An 18,637-nucleotide genomic window follows, 5' to 3' on the forward strand; every position below is an offset into this window, starting at 1 on the left:
GCTCGCTCTCCGCAGCTGGAAAGTGACAATTGTGTCCACCTCATTTCCTTAAGTAGAAAAATCCTCTGTTAGCCCCACTCCTCTTAATCCCAGACCCCAGAAAAATCAGACGGCTCCCTACACACACACACACACACACACAGAGAGAGAGAGAGAGAGAGAGAGAGAGAGAGAGAGAGAGAGAGAGCGCAGAGATTTACTCTGTCGCACGAAGTCCATCTTTTTCTCTCTGGTCCCCGCCCGCCCCATCCCCTCCCATAACCCTGTCACATTATAACCGAACAGACAACTCCTTTTTTTTCCAATTAAAGTGGAATTAGGAAACTCAATCAAATTAGCTCACTATTAAAGCCCTTCATTATTAAACCGTTTTGGTGTAGTAATATTACGTTTCAACCACTTTCGGAACCTGAGACTTTATTTTTTTTAAGGGGGAAAAAAACACCTTTCCCTTGTGCTATTGATTTGGCCGCCGTTAAGGGTTGGCGCAGGGGTCAAAGAATTAACTCGAATATAATTTTTAAATACACAACAAAGGCCGTTCAACCGCGTTTAAGAAATCACGGAAGAAGGGGGGAGAAATGCAATTGACTGGAGGTGTGTTTCTTTTAACCCCCTTTTTACTACCACTAATAATTATTATCATCATCATCACTATTATTTATTACCATGTCTTCTTCCAATAACCACTAAGGAATCCAAATTTTCACCCCTCCACCCCAATATATTAACTGGTTATAGGAGCAGAGCTGCCAGTTTTAAGCCAATGTTTACACAGTTATATTTGAAGTGAGAAAGTAAACAGTCCAGCTGCGCTACAGAACAGTTGGGTGGGATTAGGTTTCCATACCAACCAATTTTAGGAGCTTTTACAGTCTTAATTCAACCATGCACTGAACTTGTTCTTTGTGAGTAATAGTTTTCCTGGGCCAAACACTCTCCAGGGTAGAAAAGAAAATCCCTCCTATATAAGCACTGCCATTCTAGAGGTACAGTAAGAAATTCCTAAGAGCTCTGTTGCTCGCCGTCATCCTTGCCTGCCAGTTAAACAGAGTCCGGTTCCCAGGTCTCCTCATTCCTCCGTGAGTTTTAGAACATATAAAATACTAGATTTACTTCCCAAGAAGGGCAGTTAGGATTGATTTGTGTATATTTCTCCAAAACTCCCACTCCTCAACAAATGACTGAAAACTAAATTCGTTTCCTCGTTTCACACTTCTTTTGCTTCCCACTGAATACACTGTCGGCTGACTTGAATAAACTTCCAAGTTAAGCGTGCTTTGTATCGGGTGTTGGTCAATTTCACCCGAAGAATAACTAGGCGATTGGTCGATCAAAGAAAAGGGAAGCTTTCTCTCCTGAAATCTAGCAGAAATTCCTCCTTGAGCTGCGGAAGATTCTCACACTAAAAGTATAGGCGCATTTAATTTAAAAAAAGTAAATAAAAACAATGAGTATCTACCCTCTTGCTACAGTCAATCCAATTAGCATTTTTAACAGGCAGAATTTAACCACCAACTCCTTATAGAAATCGGCAATACGATTAAAGGGAAATTATGCGCAATCCACCGCAAAGTTGGGTGCACAAGGCGCGTTGACAATGACATTAAGAGGGTCCCGTTGACTGAATCCGATTCAGTTCCCAGCGCGTGTGTTTAGGATCGCAGTCTCTGAATTTAGCATTCGAAACAGATCGATAAAATTTAAAATACCTTTTCAAAACAGCACCCGTTACTTCGTCCCAAATCCATTAAAAAGAAGAACCAAGGTAATACATTATTTCTGGTCGTGTGTGTTTAACCGCCGAACTGTGTACTGGAGTGTAAGGTTTACAGCTTTTCCTGTGAACGTCTATTGCAAGCACGGTACTGTATGTTAGTTAACCGTTTTGGAAGAATGTCTGAGAGTCCGCTCAGGGCAATCGCTTTAAATAGGTCAGTTAAGGATCAGAAATTACTACAACTTTGCACTAACTAGCATTAGGGAAGCATACCAAAATACTGCAAAAAAACCCCACACCCTTAAAATAAATAAAAAATAAAAACAGCAGGAGCTATTGAGAAGGCTACTTTTAATACAAAATAACATTTATTTCTAGGATTTATATGAAATGAAAACAGCGAAAAAGACAAAAACTTTTTGAAACAGCAAGAAGTTTGCTACACTGGAACCAATATCTTTTTTCTTGCGGGTCACGCATTAAAACGGTGTCACGCACAGGCTTTGGATTGAGTCCAAAGAACAATTGCAAATATATCTACTTTTCAACTTTATTTATTTACAAATCGTATCTTTCCCCTCTCAGTGAGTGAATAAAAAGAAGCGTTAAAATTATTTACAATATATTTAATCTCTATGCTTGATGTGTTTTAAACTGAAAACTAACTTTTTAATTTACCGTTAATACTAAAATCACCTACAAATTACATTAATAACTTAAGATTTCCATTTGATAACATTATACTATACACTTGCTGGTATATATGTGTATATATCTCGGTATGTATATACATATATATATCAATCTCACAACGCACCAAGAGGAATATCCATGCTTATTTATGGGCATAAGCAAAAAGATAAAAATGGCTGACAACTTTATAACAATGGAAATACGCCGGGGGGGGGGGACAAAAAACTTCAGTACATCTAGAAGTATCTCCCACATATTTGACCAGTTTTCGTTGCAACGAACAGGGTGAAACGAAATCCTGACAACCCAGAAACTACTCGGAACTCAGGGCTTGGGGAAGAAGGCAATGGGAATAATTCCGAGCAACTGGTGTCCGAATGCATTTTACTGGCGTTTGCAGCCGCCAATCTTTTGAAAACAACCCCACCTGCTCTAAATAGCTTCCTAAACCTCCCACCCCAAACTGCCTTCTTTATACTGGCTCCTACGCAGACGAAACGGGACGTGCCAGGATTCCTATGGCAGCCTCGCCTCCAAGTTTAAACCTGTAAGTAACTCCGCTCATTTACTTCCCAGAGAACTACTTTGAGAGCAATGCGTTTAACATCCGAGTGTAAATTATATTTTAAGAACTGCTGCGATCCCTGCGGGATATAAAACTCTTGGTCAGGCCTATGTCACTCAGCCCGTGGGCTGAAGGCATGGATCTCCTCCTCCCTTCCGTTGGTGTCGGCACAGTCTGTCTATCTTCGAAGCATGTATATATACACGTGTATAATAAGCAGGCCCGGGGTTCGTGTGGGGTGCGCGGCCTTGTCCTGGGCCTGGCCTACTGCTTCTCTGGGGCGCTGTTGACTAAGGGCCCGTAGAGCCCGTTGGGGTAGGCCTGCTCCTTGTGCGCACTGGCGGCGGCGGCAGCGGCTGCTGCAGCGGCGGCGGCCGCGGATCTGTCCCTCATGAGGTCGCTGAAGGCGTACTCCATGGGCGGCCGGAAGCCCAGCGTGGGCATGAGCCCGGCTGTGGAGTAAGGCGTCATGAAGGCCAGGCCCCGGCTGTGCGCCGCCGCCGCCGAGTAGGCCAGGCGCAGCGGGCTCAGCCCCAGGTGCGTGCCCAGAGGGTAGGCGCTGGCCTCGGCCGCCGCCGCCGCGCCGAAGTGGGTGGCGTTGGGCTGCAGGGGCGAGAAGGCCGAGCGGCTGCCCAGCGCGCCGATGGCGGGCGTCATGGCGCCGGCCAGCAGGGGGCGGTGGTGAGCGGCGGCGCCGGCGGGCGAAGGCTGCAGGCCGCCCAGAGGCCCTGTCGTCGTGTCCCCGGCAGCCCGAGCCCAGCTCTCGTCGCTCGCCTTTTCGGGCCCCGCGGAGGTCAGTCCTGAGGCGGCGGCGGCCGCCGCGACGGCGAGGCCTTGGCCGGGGCTGCCCGCCCCGCGGTGGTGATGGTGGTGGTTGTTGAGGATCTGCTCGATGGCCTGCACCACGTCCCCGCCGCAGCCGGCCAGGACCAGCTCCAGCACGCTGCGCTTGTGGGCGGGAAAGACGCGCGTCAGGATGTCCAAGGGCGTCCGCTGCTGCCGGCTGCCTCCGGCCGCCGCTACGGCCGCCGCCAGCCCGGGCGAAGGGGCGCCCGCTTCTTCGCGCTCCGCCTCAGAGCAGCCCGAGTCGGAGCCCAGCGGGCTGATGGAGCCGGGGCTCTCCTCCTCGGCCGCGCAGCCGTCCTTGGCGCCCTTCGAGACGGGCGAGCTGAGCGAGGACTCGCCGTCGCCGTTCTCCGAGCCCGAGCCGCAGCCGTGGCGGGCTGCCTCCGGGGACGAGGTGCCCGGTGCGCCGTCCGTGCCGTCCGGAGACAGGGGCTTGGCCTGCTGCGGGGTGGCGGCCCGGGTGGCCAGCAGCGTCTTGGGGAACAGGTCGAACTTCTGCAGCTTGACCTCTGCCGAGGGGAGACAGAAAGAAAGAGGGAGAGAGACGCGTGAGCCTCGACGGGGTGGAGCTGGGTTTGGGGGTCAGGCCGAGAACTCAGCCGCTCCTCGTGGTTGGCGGCAGCCGTGGAGCTCCATTCGGAGAAGCATGCAGCCTGCCCAAACTGGACTCACTACACACACCCCGCAAGGGGACACGCACGTCTCCAGGCATCTGCCCACCAGCCTGATTAATTCACTTCAGCACTTGCCCTGCCAACCCCTATACATGTCAACACAGAAATAAGCCCCACTGAGTTATGTGGGGCTCACACACCCCGGGGAAGTGGGTGCATAAAGTGCTGCCTATCTTGCAGCTCTTATTCCTCATCCCCACCCCGCAATTTGCCAGGCGCCGCTTGGTGACCAGCCAAAGCACGTTTCTTGGCCCCCTTTGCCGAGCCAGTTTAGCAAACCAGGCCCCTGCTCGCCACACTACCTGGCACCTCTATAGCAGGGTCGGATCGCTGGGGGGTCGGTAGAGGGCGCCATTCTCTCTCGCAATCTCCTTTGGCTGAGGCAGCAGGAGAGCCTTCCCCTAGAAGTCGAGCAAAGAACTAATGCGAGGCTGATGCGCGTTGCTGTCGGAGCTCCCTGTCCCAGAGCGATCGCTTACGATGTGCCAATCCTAAACCCACTTACCTGGAAATAAGTCCAACTGACCCCTGTTTGCTTCTGCATAAACAGAGGCTTCAAGCCATAAAATGGGTCTACAATAGAGACCGTAACCCCTGGTCATAGATGGGTCTGGAAGGAAGGAATTGTGGGTGGGGTGTGAATACATGTACAGATGGGTAGACAGGGAATAAGTATGGAGAAGGAAAGTTTAAAAGAGTTTCTGAGCTTGACAGAGTATATAAAAGACAAGAGGAATATATATGCCTCAGTTTGGGCTTGGAAATAAGACCCGTTGTTTCCAATGGACCACATTTATGAGCAACCTGGTAACATCCTATCTATCATAAACAGCTTGGGTAAAATTGTCTCCCCCACTGAAATCACTGGGACTTAATTCCAACAAGTAGTACAGTATTGAAATATGCGTTGTTCGTGGGTGCATGGGACAGATAAGTGCGATGTGTGGAGAGCGAAATGGAGTGAGAATGGGTGGAGAAATGAGAGCAAAGGGTGCTAAGTGGTGGAAATAGGGAGGGGAGGAGGGAGATTCAGAACTGTTGTTTGTGTATGTCCAGGAGTGACTTAGAGAAGTGTAGAGGCAAAGGTAGAAAAAGCGAAGGAACGGCGAAGAATGGAAGGATTTGAGAAATGGTGCTTGAGTAGCTGGACATATGAAAGTGGGTGAGATGAGCGCCGAGTTATATTTCTGCGCGCTCGGCTGAAGTCAGCTTTGTTCTGGACATTATATTAAGGTTCAGCGGACTCCCCTTCTCCGCCCCGCTTAAACCAGTGAGATTCCGGGCGTGTTTCTTGGGAAGTAAGCCCCCCTGAGGTCGGCGAGACTTACTCCCTGGCCCCTGGCTTACTCCCCTTAGTGCCCCGCGGGGGACGGGCGCTCGTGGCCAGCCAAGGTGGCGGAATCGGTGCCTGCTCACCTGAGCCCCCCGTACCTCCGTCTGCGCTGCACACCGAGCCGAAGACCTCGTAGGCGGGCCGCGGCGGGATGATGCCGTTGGCGGCGGCCAGGGCCAGCCCCTCGGCGGTGCCGTAGAGCAGCTGCAGCTCGCGGGCCTCGTTCTCCTCCTGCGCCTGCTGCCGGCGCAGCGCCACCTGGGCGGCCATGACGCGCTGGCGCTCGGCGATGAGCGTGCACTTGGCGCACAGGCAGTCCTTCCAGCGGCAGTAGCGCTTGTGGCCCTTGAGCGCAGAGACCACGCCGTGGTTGCGGCAGCGGGCGCACTTGGGCGTGCGGGGGTACTTCTCGGCCGCGCGCAGGAGCAGCGGCGGCGCCCGGAGGAGGCTCCCGGCCACGCTCACCGGCAGGCTGGCCGCCGCTGCGGCCGCGGCCGCCGCCACCGAGCTGGGCGGCACCGGAGCGGGCGCCGAGGGCACGCTGGGCATCTCAGACCTCAGCTCCATCCTGACGGGGAAGCAGAACCGACACGCTCAGAGACGGGCTCCCGGGGAAGCCCCAGGCGCGCAAAAGCGCAGCAGCTTCCCAAAGGCTCTCTCGGAGTTACGCGGGCGGGTTACACGCGACGGAACGCCCCTCGGACTAGTTGCTCTGTCAACACCCGGGCCCTTTCCAAAATTACGCCCCTCTCGCCGCCACTGCCCCCTCCAAAAAAACAAACCTGGGTGTTTTCTAAACCTCCAGATAGCCTGACACGAAACCCTCCGACAGCAACTGTCATGCAGTACTGGGCAATTTGCACTGTCTAGGCAGGTTTCCTAACTACGGTAAAATACCTGGAACTTTCCAGCCTTTCCTTCCCCCAGTAAATGATCCGCTTAACTAACTCTAGGCGAAAGGAAATCTGGTTTACTTTTCGAACGCGTCAACACAAAGTGGTCGCGGCCCTTCCTTCCTTTTCTGCCGTAATCCCCACCGCACAAATTAAAATCCCCGGGCGGAGGAAACCGTGGCTTCCGATAAAGCCCTAAAGTACCTGAGCCACCGAAATGACAACCAATCCATCTCTCCTCGGCCTCTCTGCAAAACGCAGCCGGACCCTGTTCCCCTAGTTCTTGCGGGTTTCTTCTCCTGCGGAAAGTTGCGATTGAGACTCCGCCAGGACAATGGCAACAGCGAGCGCCCCCTCTAACAAGCGGCGGCGGCGACTTGGTGCGAAAGGAGACAGCTGCGCCCAAGCGCTTGCCAATGTTACAAAACACGGTCCCGGCTGAAGCGTACACAAGCCCCTGGAGACATAACAAAACCAGCGCCCTGTCCAAGGAGAGCTCGGCGGCTTCCTCGCCGCAGCCCGACAGCCCCGACCAAGGAGACACAACCGCCCGGGGATCCTTCGCGCTCCCGAGCGCAGCAACTTCCAACTTCCCGACCCGCGCCCAGCAGCGCCTCTCAGCCTCCCCGCGTCCCCTCTCTCCGCCTCTCCCTCCCTCTGGAAGAAAAGCCCGTCGGCCAGATCTCCCTTCTGCAGACGGCAGAGCCCAGCGCGGTCCCCCCCTTCCTTAGCCGCAACTTTGCATGTGTGACACTAAAGAGGGCGAGAGTTGCCAAGAGATAGAAATCTTCGCCGAGCCGCCCGCGAGCGCTCGCTCTATTGTTGCTCCTTACGTTTCCATTAGACAACATTTGACAACAATGTGACGCCCGCTATTGGCCAGGGGAAGAAAGCGCCTCTCTGATTGGCCGGCCGGATGTCTACAGTGTCCACCCGAAGCTTCTTTCAAATAAACTGTTTTAAAGAAGGAGGGGGGGAGGGCTAGAAGGGTCCAAAAGTGGGGGTGGGGAGTAGCATTGGGGAGAAACGCCGACAAATAGTTTCCATTTCTCTCCCTCTTTCTCCCCTTCTCTCTCTCGCGTGCTGTGTCTGTGTGTAAAATTTTCCCGATACCTCATTGTCTGGTACTTCGTTAAAATCCACTTAAAAGCAGTAGTTGGCTGTGCCAAACGATCGCGCGCTCTGCGCTTCAGGTTTTCTAGGGGTGCACCGTATCACTTGTCAAAGGTGGGGAGGAGGGAGGAAGTCGCTTGTGGAAACTTGACAGTTCAATTGAAAGTGCTGCTGGTGATTTTATCTGAGAGCACAGACTAACTTTTGTTTTCTCTTGCGCATTCTACTTTCGCAGGTGCCTTTCTTTATCCAGGCGACTGCAGCGCAAGGAGGTATATGAGAGGTACGATTTTTATGTTTTATTACTTGGGAAACCAATAAATAAATAAATTGGGGGGGGTGAGACGAGCCGGCGGCACTAGCAACTTTATATTTCTGGAAGGTCTCTTTTTTTCTTGCCTCATATTCAATTATTGGTTGTTTGTTTAATTAAAAATTCAATCAGGAATATTTCTGACTTTCCATTGGGACAATTAAAACGGGGAATCGATCCGTGAGCAATTAAGGCCGCTATCACCAGAGTCGTTCGCATTTATAATATTGTTTTGTTTCCGAATATCGTCGACTTAAGCGACGGTGGCTGACGTCACACTCCTTGGGACCTGCTTGGTTTGAAGAGAGGTTCCTGGAAGGAAGTTGCGTGAAAGCCATGCAACTGGCTCCCACCTGGATCTCTGTGGAGGCTCCGCTGTGCCAGGCAGCGGTCCTCGCCATCCCAAGGGGAAGAAGGCTTTGGAATCGTTCACAGCAATAACCCCGGTCCCTTGAACCGACTCCTTATGTCATTTGCTGCTTTACGCTCAACTGCAATAAATCAGGCATCCACAAAAACCGTTTGAGACATTAGAGTGGGCCTGGCAGCAACGCACTTTAAATATAACTGAATATTTTTGAAATATTTGCAAAGTGGGGCGGGTGGGAACTTGCATTTCGCCTGCTTTGGGAAGTATCTTTTAAAGCCCTGTTCCCTTACCAAGAGAAAGGGGAAAGAGCCGACTGCTTTGGATGGAGCTTTTTCCCCACCCGCTTTTCGAAAAACGCGGTGTCCCGCACATGTTTGTTTCAGGCAATGTTTGCTTCTATCTGTCCTGGCAAAATGAGGTTCAGGCGCTGCTCTTTCATTTGTAACGCTGAACCCGCTCTTCTGCTGCCTTCATTCAAGAAGCTTTAGAATGATCTAAATTAAATGAAGGCAAAACTCTCCCCCTGAAATCCCGTTTGGGGGGAAAGCAACCCCCAGTTTTAGGGAACCAATACCCCAACCCGTTGCACGAGCGGGGGGAGAGGTGTTGCCGCGAGCACCTTCCTTCGGTCTCGATTTCAGGCCTCCCTCCGCTCAGGATCCGTTTGCTCAAGCCAGAGCTCCTCTTTCGTTTCCGCCGAAGGAGACGTCTTGGCTTCGGGGGACGGTGCAATAATTCGCTTGGCTGGCAAGGACTGGCAGTTCCCATTGTGTTTCCTCTCCAGCAGGAGGAAGCGGTCTTTTTCACGCCCCGTCCCGTCATTTGTTTCTCTCTCTCTTTTTTGCTGGAAGTTCTCAGCGCCCTGCTTGCCCGCACCTCCAAAGTGTGTATGTTGGAAGTGGCGGGGGGAGCAAAGTTGGGGCTGCGATTTCTTGCTGACCTCCTACTTGTCATTTCAAGGGCCCGAGTGAGTTAACTGCTCCATCAAGCCGCGGCGCTTTTTGGAAAGCGACAAGCTTCGTGGATCAATTAAATGGATCAGTTCTGGGGAGCTGCTGAGTTGGACCAGGCAGCCAGTCTCTCGTATGCACGGCGTGCTCCCCTAGTTTTCCCCTCAAGAGATGTCTAGTACAAACTTGGGATGGTTTCCGGGCAAGAATTTCCTAATTAAGGCTTGTAGGCAACGTCTGAAATCTGTGCAATGCTCCTCTAGGTTGGTTCAGTTACAGAGCGAGGAGAGTTTCCGTTGCTCGGGGACTTTACACACTTTCTCGTTATCTTGTGTTTAAGAGAGGAGTCAGGATCTGACTTTGACTTTTATATTTTTTAAATGCATGGTTTCTGGGAAATTTTTGAGAAGTTGTGTACATGGCTTTTAAAAATTATAGCTAGGCTCAACCATACGTATCGCGCGCGCACACAAAAGTACATGCAATAGAAGAGCTAACTTTATTAAGACATAGATGTATAGATGTGTTGACTGTGAGAAATGTAAAGCTCATGGCATTATATGTAGTGAAATATAATTTTATAACAGAAATGAGGTATATTAAAAGAAAGAAATTATGCATGTCTTCACTAAATCAATATGCTAACCAGAAAGAATAATGAAGGAAAATACTTTTATGGCCTACCGGTGCTAAACATGTCAGGTTGGAACAAGTCACGCTGATTGACATTGAAATTGTTTCCAAATAAGTGTTTTAGATCTCAAGCTGAACGATCTGTCACGCGATCCACCACCGAAACAAAAAGGCAGAAGGGCCTTGGATTTAAGACACTTTTAAAGCTAAAGCACCACGGCTTAACTAGTGTACCGATCGCGCGCGGCGGCGCATGTGTATGTTTTCCTTTTTCATATATGTACACTGATATACTTACCCATCACTCTTATGTGCTCGTATAGACGTTAAGACTTTAATTGGCTTTTCTACACACACGCGCGCGCGCGCACGCACCTTCCTACTGGTAGAAAACTGGTGTGTGTGAGAGACATATATTTATCCGCCTTTTTACCGTTACCAGACGATACAGTGTCGTCTTAGTGCAGTTTTCTGTTTTTCATTTCGTCTCATTTTGTTATCGCTGCTACGACTTTACAACAAACAAACGAAAAAGAAAAAAGAGATCCCTGCCCTGAGGAACGAACAATATAAAATCTGAATGTTTCAGTGTTAAAAATGTTTATCTCTGAATACTTTAGACGAAATAGTCAGCATCATTGATTTTAATACAAATCTCTGAAATCAGACTCGCTTTTAGGGGTGCGGGGTTGGGTAGTGGAGTTGACACAATATTCTACCACCGGGACTTTGCGATGAAATCCTCAGGAATATCCAGAAGGAACCCCTCAGAGGGATTTGATTGTTTCTCAAGATACCCTCTGTTCTTTCCCCCACTTTGTGGCCCCACAGCACGCGTGCCCCTTGGGGTGGGCTGGCGTGGGCTCTGCGTGGGAACTAGTGAGCTAACTGTGCATCCCGCGTCTCTTGGACCCCCATTTTAACTTTTTCCTCTCAGGAAGCGAAGAAAAGGTATCACCAATAAATAATTTGTAATAAACGCCAAGCAAACAAGCAAGCAAGCAAGAAAGAAAGAACAGACTCCTGCTGCTTTTTGTTACGTTGGTCGCTTGTGTGCAGTTTCCTTGGACTGGGGTGTTTCCAACTCTGACACAACTACTGTTTATGTGACAGCTAACTTGGCTTGCTGTGCTTGTGCGTGTGTGTTGTTCTTAAAGGAAACTTAAAAGCAGTTCGAGGCGTCTCTTTGGTCCTCGGGTGCAGTCTTCGGGCGCCTTGGAGTGGAAAGAGCCCCGATCTCCCCCTTCCTAGTCTCCGAGGCGTCAGGATCATGGAGACCCTGCTAAGGTTATCGCACAAACCAGCGATGCCCGCCTCTTCCCTCTGCTCCACGCACACGCCCCCTCCCCTTCCCCACAATAGGAACTTAACGCATTATTGGTCCTTCCCATCTTATGCAAACTTGTCGTTAGTTGCAGTTACTCAAGCGAGGAGAGTTTTCAAGCGCTTGACTTGAGCGTTAATACCCGGAACCTTAGCACACTTTGCGACGCAGCGAATCGTTAAGTATCCCAACAAACGTAGCTGCTTCGAAGGAAATGTGCCCCCTTTAGGGTGCGATCCACAAACCACTGCATGCCAAGTCCTCAGCGAGCTTAAACCAGAGGGACTCCGGTTTGGGTCGCTTCTGGGTCTTCTTAAACAAAGGCTAGCTTTACTTTCTCTCGCGCGCTTGTTTTCATTACCCTGAACGTCTTACTAACCCGTGTCATTTCCCAAAGCACCGTCGACTTCAGGCCACGCTCCTCCTGTGACATCGCTCGGCTGCTCGAGTCCCTTAAAATTCCGCGTGGCAGAGACGCACAAAGTTTGAGATCTGCTAGTATTACAAGCAGGGAGGCGGCGGCAGTATCTCTTTGGATCGCAGGAAATTGACCTTTCTCTCCGGGCGCTGGTTTGGCGCTGTGGTTCTTTGCTCTCACTGCTGTTTCTCATTCCCCTTCCTTCCAGCTAATGAGTTACATCCAACTCAGAGCAGAACCTCTTGAATCGACGGCCCTCATTCAGTCAGGCCCATTGATTTCAACGAGTTTGCTCTGAGCAGGACTAACGCTGGCTCTCTAACCATCTCTGTCTCCAGAGAAGGCACAGGAGGCGTAGACGCCTTTGCCCCACATCAGATCTTGCCCCTCAGCCTGAAAGCAGCCCTCTTTCAGCCCCTCCACACACCAACACTACCCCAAAAAATATGGAGCTCTCCTTCGCTAGGAGCTTCCGGGGGGAGGCGTAAAATCATTGGCTTCTGGATGTGTGGCTGAGTTTTTCTCCCTTCAACCCTTCTTATTTCCTTAGGAGCATCCTTTGCCCGCTCCTCTAAGCTCATCTGCTCCTTCTTGGTCATGCCTGCAATGAGGACCCCGAGCAAAAGGAACAGGGGCTGGGCTGGACTGATAGGGGGAGGCCGAGAAAGTGCGGGCCCAGAGGCGACTGCACCGCTCGCTCTCGGGATGAATCAGCGCCCGGATCCCTGCCGGGCTGCAGAGCTGGTCCTTTTAGCTGAAAAGATCGGGAGCTAATTGAACTTGACAAGAAGGTGCGGAAAGCACCCTGGCGGATCCAGGCAGGAGCTTTCGCGGGGCGGCAACAAACAGAAAGACAGACAGACAGACAGGCCGGCTCTCTGCTTCCTCGGGTGAAAGAGGGAGGGGGAGTCCCCGGGGGCGGACGGGGGTGGGTTGGTCTCGGGGAGAACAAAACCCAACCAAGCCTCCGCGTCTCTCCAGATCCTCCGGAGCCCCTGCCAGTGGGGCCGATTTCAGGCAATTAAAAAAATGGTATCCGGTGGACTGGATCGGAAAGGGCTGGGAGAAAAGTCCAGTCGGGAAGCGAAACATATAACTCTTGCGTTGATATTGGGGTGGGCGGGTGCCAGCTGGAAAAGACAGGCTACTAAGTTGGATTTCATTTTTAACAAATAAATAAAACGTTTTTCGCTTTTCACATGAACGTACGACAAGCGCATTCGTCAACAATAAAAATGGGGTATTATGCAATATTATATTTGTTGTCATATTGCTGTTGTTTTTAAAGCACACTCATGAATAACATCTGGATTATTATTAGGGTTTATTTTGTTTTTATCCACGGTCCAAAGACCTCTAAGCTGATGTGCAAAGCATTATCACGCTTATAAAGCACTTGGGAGACACGTGCGTTTCTGATGTTTTTATAAATCGCGTTAAGCAGATGTATATGCTTCTGCATTCTCCCCTTTCTTCCCCTCTCTGGGGTACGATCGAACGTCCGCTTAGTATACAGTACATATTTTCTTTAGGGAAGTCCTGTTCATTGCCGACGCCCAAGCCGGTTGCCTTAACTAGGGCCGAGCTAAAATACTGCCCTTCCCAGGTTCTTATTCGATTATGATTATTGTGGTGATTTTCGCCGCCGCCGTCATCATTACAATGATTTCTCGCCAGGACTTACAGATGCAGCCCTTTTAAAAATATCCTCCGCCGTCCCGCTTTTTCTTTTCTTTTTTCTTTTTGGTGCTTTTGTTGAACTTTCCATTATACAGCGCCTAGAAAGCTGAAATTATGATTTATTATAATCCTTTTTTTAAAGTGCCAGTTAGCATTTTGGACAGAATTTCCGATCATGGAACCAAATTCCTATTTACGAGAACAAAATCGTAATTAAAATATTATTTCTGCTGTCTAATCGTGGCGGGGGGAGGAGGGCATCTCTTGCACAGGAGGCGGGGAGCAGAAACGAGCTTTCTACAGAAATATAGTTCTCGTTTGGTATATATTTATCCGGCTACTCTTCAAGGAGGCACTTTGCAAGTGCTTCCAATAATGTTAGTGATCTTTAAGGTTTCAATTGTTCGAGGGGTTTTTGCCACTGACTTTTTCATTATTTACCTACTGAATCAAAGTAAGCAAATCCCATCTGTTTTCCCTCCTGCTATCCGCTTCACTTTTAATTATCCGCCCAGCAGCCTAATAGAGATGATATTAAACTAAATCTTTTTGACATTAAAAGTAATTATCCCCAAACCAATATTACAAGAATGAAAATTACCCTACCCGCCCCCCTCCTTTCCCTCGCGTCTTTCTAAATAAATAAATAAATAAATATCCCTTCCCATCGACGCTTCTTCCAATCTGGAAGTTCAGTTAATCTAACACAGACATGAGATTGGAAACATTTTTGGTTTAATCTTAGGTTTCTATACATGGCAAAATAAATGGATTAATTAATTAATTTGTAAAAGCCCGTTTTCAAGTTTCTGAAGCATTACCTACTCCTCCCTAGATTGACTGCACGATGGGGCTGACTTCGGAAGGGATCGGCGCATGCACGTGGGGAGGGGACCAGCGTGGGAAGCGGAGCCCGTGCCCCCCCTACTGCTGACGTCGCTGGGCAAAAGAATCCTGTACTTGTATTGCAAGGGGTTGGACTAGATGACCCTCGTGGTCCCTTCCAACTCTACAGTTCTATGAACCTTTCTGACTGCCAGACGTTCCTCTTCTTCTCAAGAAGCCCCGACCACAGGGCCATTAAGATCATGGTGTTATTTAGTCTGATAGGCAGGCAACCGGTCTTAAACTTGGTGTCTGTGGTATTTTGCCAAAATCAAGTCCATCTGATCTCAATGAGGACTAGAAACGTTTCCACTGGGATGCGTAGGATCACTTAGCACCCTCAGTGGCTTGGCTCTGAATGAACCCTCCAACTCTTCATCCATCCAGACTTCCGGACAAATGTTGCTTCGCACGGGGATAGCCAGTCGCCTTTGACTTGAGTTAGACATGGTTTATGGTTGCCAACCCTCTGTTTTAAAGGGGGTTCCTTGACTTTTAGGAGTCACAAGCCCCTCCCCCCAATACAGCTCGAAATCTCCCTCTCAGGTCATTTCCCTATATGTCTGGGGCGGGGGTGAGCCGTACAGGTGAGGTGTGTTTGCTGACCCCATCGGTTTTGGGATGCCCACGGGAGAGCAATTAGATCGGGAACTCAAGTTAGGATGATTGCTCCAGAGCCGTAGCAAATCAAGTAAATAAATAAAAATAACTGAGGTTCTGCCACCCCTAACATGAAGCCTGCCCCCCTCCAACATGAAACCTACCCAGAGCAATCGCCCTGAGAAACCTTTGCCCAAGCAGACCCACTGGCTGGCTGTACCCGGAATAGCTCTGCGTAAAATAGTCTATGGGGTGGTTGCAGATAGCCTCGTGGTTCAGCCCTTCAGTCAAAGAGCCTAGCCTTTCACTTAATCTGGAACCCAGCACAGCAAACAACCATCCTGGTCCAACACCTGCTTTCACCCAGCATATCAAGGAAGTTCACAAGCTGGCCCACCCCACCCTGCAACCATTATTCTGAGCTACCTTGCCTTTGAACTGGGTTTAACTGTCCTGGCTAAAAACCTTGGCAGGCCTCCAGGACTCTGCCTAATTGCCTTCTAAGCCAGAGGTTGTGGCCACATCTTGTGGCAGCGAATTCCACCAGCTAATTATGTGTGGTGTGAAGAAGCGCTGTCTTGCCCTACCGTCAAACAACCATGTCTTTGGTTGACCCCGAGTTCTAGCATTCTTAGAGAGGAAGGGGAAATTCTCCCTTACTTTCTACAAAACCATTCATGATTTTATCAACCTCTGTTATGCGCCCACTTAGCACTCTCTTAAAAAAAAAAAAAAGCCAAACGCTTTCCTTGTAGATAATGTTTCCTAACACCTCGATAAATTGGGATGTGCTTTTTTCATAATTGTACGAAATAAATCAAATACCTGGTGCCATGATTTTTATGTAAGGGTCTTATATAAGTCTGGTGGCTTTATTTTCAATCCATTTCCGAGATGGATTTTATCTTTTCCCTATCTCCATTGCATGCTTAGTTAATATTTTCACTGAGCAGTGCACCACAGCTCCAATATTTATTTTTTTCTGGAAAGTGACGATCAGTTTCGATGTCATCATATGATGTCATATTTGAAGTTTTGGGTTTTGCCCCAGTGTGCATCTCAAATCTCATTTGCGATTTTTACTGTTCATTTGTCCAGTTTCTAACGATTGCTTTAGAAATCAAAAGCCGTCGCTTTCCCGATCATCAATAGTTACTCTTCGTTGACTTCAGATCCTGTTGTACACGTTAAATAGCACCGGTTCCAATACAGATCCCTGAGAGATCCTAATGTTCGCATCTCTTCATTGTGCAAACGGTCCATTAATTCCAGTCCTCCGCTTCCTGTTCTTTAACCGAGACTAATCCGCGAGATGACCAAGCTTATTATCCCATGCTGCTAAATTTACTCGGAAGTACCGGGAGACTGAAAAACCTAAATGATCATCTCCAACTCCCTTAATTCAACGAGTTTACTTCAAGTATGGCTAACACTGGACCCAAAGTTTTCTCTCTCTCTGCATGCCTAAATTCACAATTTCTATCAGATTACTTCCCACTCACACGTTTGTTGGCACACACAAATAATCCTTTTGCAGAAGCCTTGCTAATTCTTCCGCCACAAGGCTTCTTCTTCTGTATCTTGAATTATGGTTCGCATCATTTCCCGAAGAACAGATGTTTACACTGGCAGGTCTGTAATTTCCCAATCCTCTGCCGTCCCACTAATTGTTTTTAAAATCGGCGTTAGCTTGACTATCTTTCAGTTCACTGGTAAGGCGGCCAGTTTTAGTGTTGGAATGCTTTTTTGTGGTCGTTACATGATCATTAATTTCACGTTTGACTTAGTCCCTCTTCCTACATTAAAAAAACTAAACTAAACTCTGACAAATATTGCTCTGTTGGCAACAACGGGGCTCGGGCCAATGTCACGTAGACCCATTTCTGGGGATAATGGAAACGTTAGACCTTCACTTCACAGCCGGTTACCTCCATTTGCCAATCTATAGAAACCCCTTGGGATGGGGAAAGAGAGGCGATGGTTCTCCCAGAACGTGGCAGCAGAAATGCCTCCTTCCGTGCCCGTTTGATTTCCACACACTTGAAGCGAGAACTTGGGCCGGCCTGGGCAGAGAGCGCGCGGGGGGCGCCTCGGGCTTCCATTGGGGCCAAGCGCTCTTCCCTCCAGGGGCAACTCACAAGCCTCTAGGTCGGGAACTGCTTGGTGCCTCCTTTGAACTTTCGGCGCTAGTCCAAGAAATGTCACCAGAAACAGCCAATCAGACTGGCCTTTTATTTCTGCGGTGCTCCCAAAGGAGGCAGAAAGTCTTGAAGGGAGAGGTCCCCATGGTGCCCTCCGCCTTGCGCCCCCTCTGGCAGGCTCCAGTGCAGCACCTCCGCGCCTGCCTGCCTTCCGCCCGCTTCTCCTCGGCCCCACCTTCCCGCCCGCCCGTCCCCCGCGGCGCTTCCTTCTCCCCGGCCTCGCTTCCCTCCCCCCCCCCGGCCTTCCCTTGAAGACCTGCTAAACTGAGCTAATTTTAATTGCATGTTTCAACTTCGCTAATTAAATCGAGGGGGCTAATTAAAAGTGACTAAGGAACAGTTTTCAGCAGAGGGGCTTCTCCCGCTCGCCGCGCGCAAATCTTCCCCGCAGCCAGAACCGGAGAAGCCAGCGGCTCCTCGGCGAAGCGCCCCCTTCCTGGGCTCTCCAGCCGCGGCGGGGAGGCGGGGGCGCCTCTCCTTCCCGCTCCCCCTCCCTTCTCGGCGGGGGACCCCGCCCTCGGCCGTGCCCTTCCTGCAGCCTCTTCGGCTGGGCCGCGGCCTGAGCTGGCAGCGCCCCCTCGCCCCGTCCTCCGGCGCCGCTTCCTGGCCTGGCCACGCGAGCGCCCACCGGCGCCTCCAGTTTCGCGCCGAGGGAGCCCGCCTGCGCCGGGCGGCCCGGGCCTAACTCCAGCCCGGCTGCCCCCAGGCCAAGAGGAGCGCGTTGCCCGGCGTCAGGGGTGAATCTTGACCCCACCCCACAAAAAGCCTTGGATTAATTCAGAGCAGAATAAAAGGTTATGGAGAGCCATGGGTTGGCCCCTGGCACCCTCCTATTGCACCCGCCTCCTAAAAGGAGAGAGTGAGGGAAAGAGGCAGGGTAAGGCCCGTCTCTCCCCCACCCAATTTTTTCTGCTACTTTCCTGACCCATAAAGGCGCCAGCACCCTTCCCCAGGATCCCCTGTACATTTTCTTCCCCACCTGAATGCCTGTTTATTTCTTCAGCCACTGCCTCCTGTTTCCACCAACTCCACTTTCTTCCCCATCCTACAGTAAGGCTTTTTCCTAAAGCATATGCTAACCTTGATCACTCAGCCCTCCCTCAGCAAGTGCTCCTTTAAATAGAAGCACTTTTATATATCCCTCCAGCTGAAGGCCCTTCCTCATGCCATAAACTCTCAGCAGAAAATTTGGAGACAATCTTTCCGAGTTCCACACATTTCCTGCAGGCAACAGACTGGCTCTCAAGCACTGGAGTGTTTGAGGTAAGGGCACAATTCACCTGGGTGTGTTATTAGTATATTAATTGTTTTAACATTTAGTTTATCTTGCTTTTTAAAAAAAGTTTGTCAAGTGATTGAGTTTTAGTTGCTGTACCTCTTTGGATAATTGCTTTTTTAATACCAGCAAAAATGGTATTATGTCTTT

The 18,637-nt window shown here is 50.1% G+C and overlaps 1 protein-coding gene and 2 long non-coding RNA genes across 7 annotated transcripts in view; 2 read left to right on the forward strand and 1 right to left on the reverse strand.

Moving 5' to 3' along the window:
* Nucleotides 1–1,585: 1,585 nt before the first annotated feature.
* Nucleotides 1,586–2,629, forward strand: LOC308586575. Its single transcript, XR_014007959.1, has 2 exons — nt 1,586–1,768; nt 2,099–2,629. It is a non-coding gene; the product is annotated as an uncharacterized lncRNA (long non-coding RNA).
* On the reverse strand, nt 2,067–7,057 carry DMRTA2 (DMRT like family A2). Its single transcript, XM_081193183.1, has 3 exons — nt 6,929–7,057; nt 5,915–6,399; nt 2,067–4,333 (listed from the first exon to the last, which is right to left on the reverse strand). Exons 1-3 carry the CDS (start codon nt 6,955–6,957, stop codon nt 3,243–3,245), a joined length of 1,605 nt encoding a protein of 534 aa, XP_081049309.1. The 5' UTR covers nt 6,958–7,057; the 3' UTR covers nt 2,067–3,242.
* A 10,398-nt stretch (nt 7,058–17,455) lies between these two features.
* The window catches only part of LOC308586553, a 46,918-nt gene continuing 45,736 nt past the window's right edge, over nt 17,456–18,637 (forward strand). For all 5 annotated transcript variants that reach the window (XR_014007924.1, XR_014007925.1, XR_014007926.1 and 2 more), the window contains exon 1: nt 17,456–18,474. This is a non-coding gene — a long non-coding RNA (uncharacterized lncRNA). The remainder of the gene's footprint in view (nt 18,475–18,637) is intronic.

This window comes from Podarcis bocagei, assembly GCF_964188305.1.
Source record: "Podarcis bocagei genome assembly, chromosome: 5".
Taxonomy (NCBI): Eukaryota; Metazoa; Chordata; class Lepidosauria; order Squamata; family Lacertidae; genus Podarcis; species Podarcis bocagei.

Coding starts and splice junctions, on each gene's coding strand:
- DMRTA2 (XM_081193183.1), bottom strand. CDS start 6,957: ATGGATTGGTTGTCATTTCGGTGGCTCAG. Junction 6,400..6,928: donor TTGTCATTTCGGTGGCTCAG/GTACTTTAGGGC, acceptor CTTCCCCGTCAG/GATGGAGCTGAGGTCTGAGA. Junction 4,334..5,914: donor CGGAGGTACGGGGGGCTCAG/GTGAGCAGGCAC, acceptor TCCCCTCGGCAG/AGGTCAAGCTGCAGAAGTTC.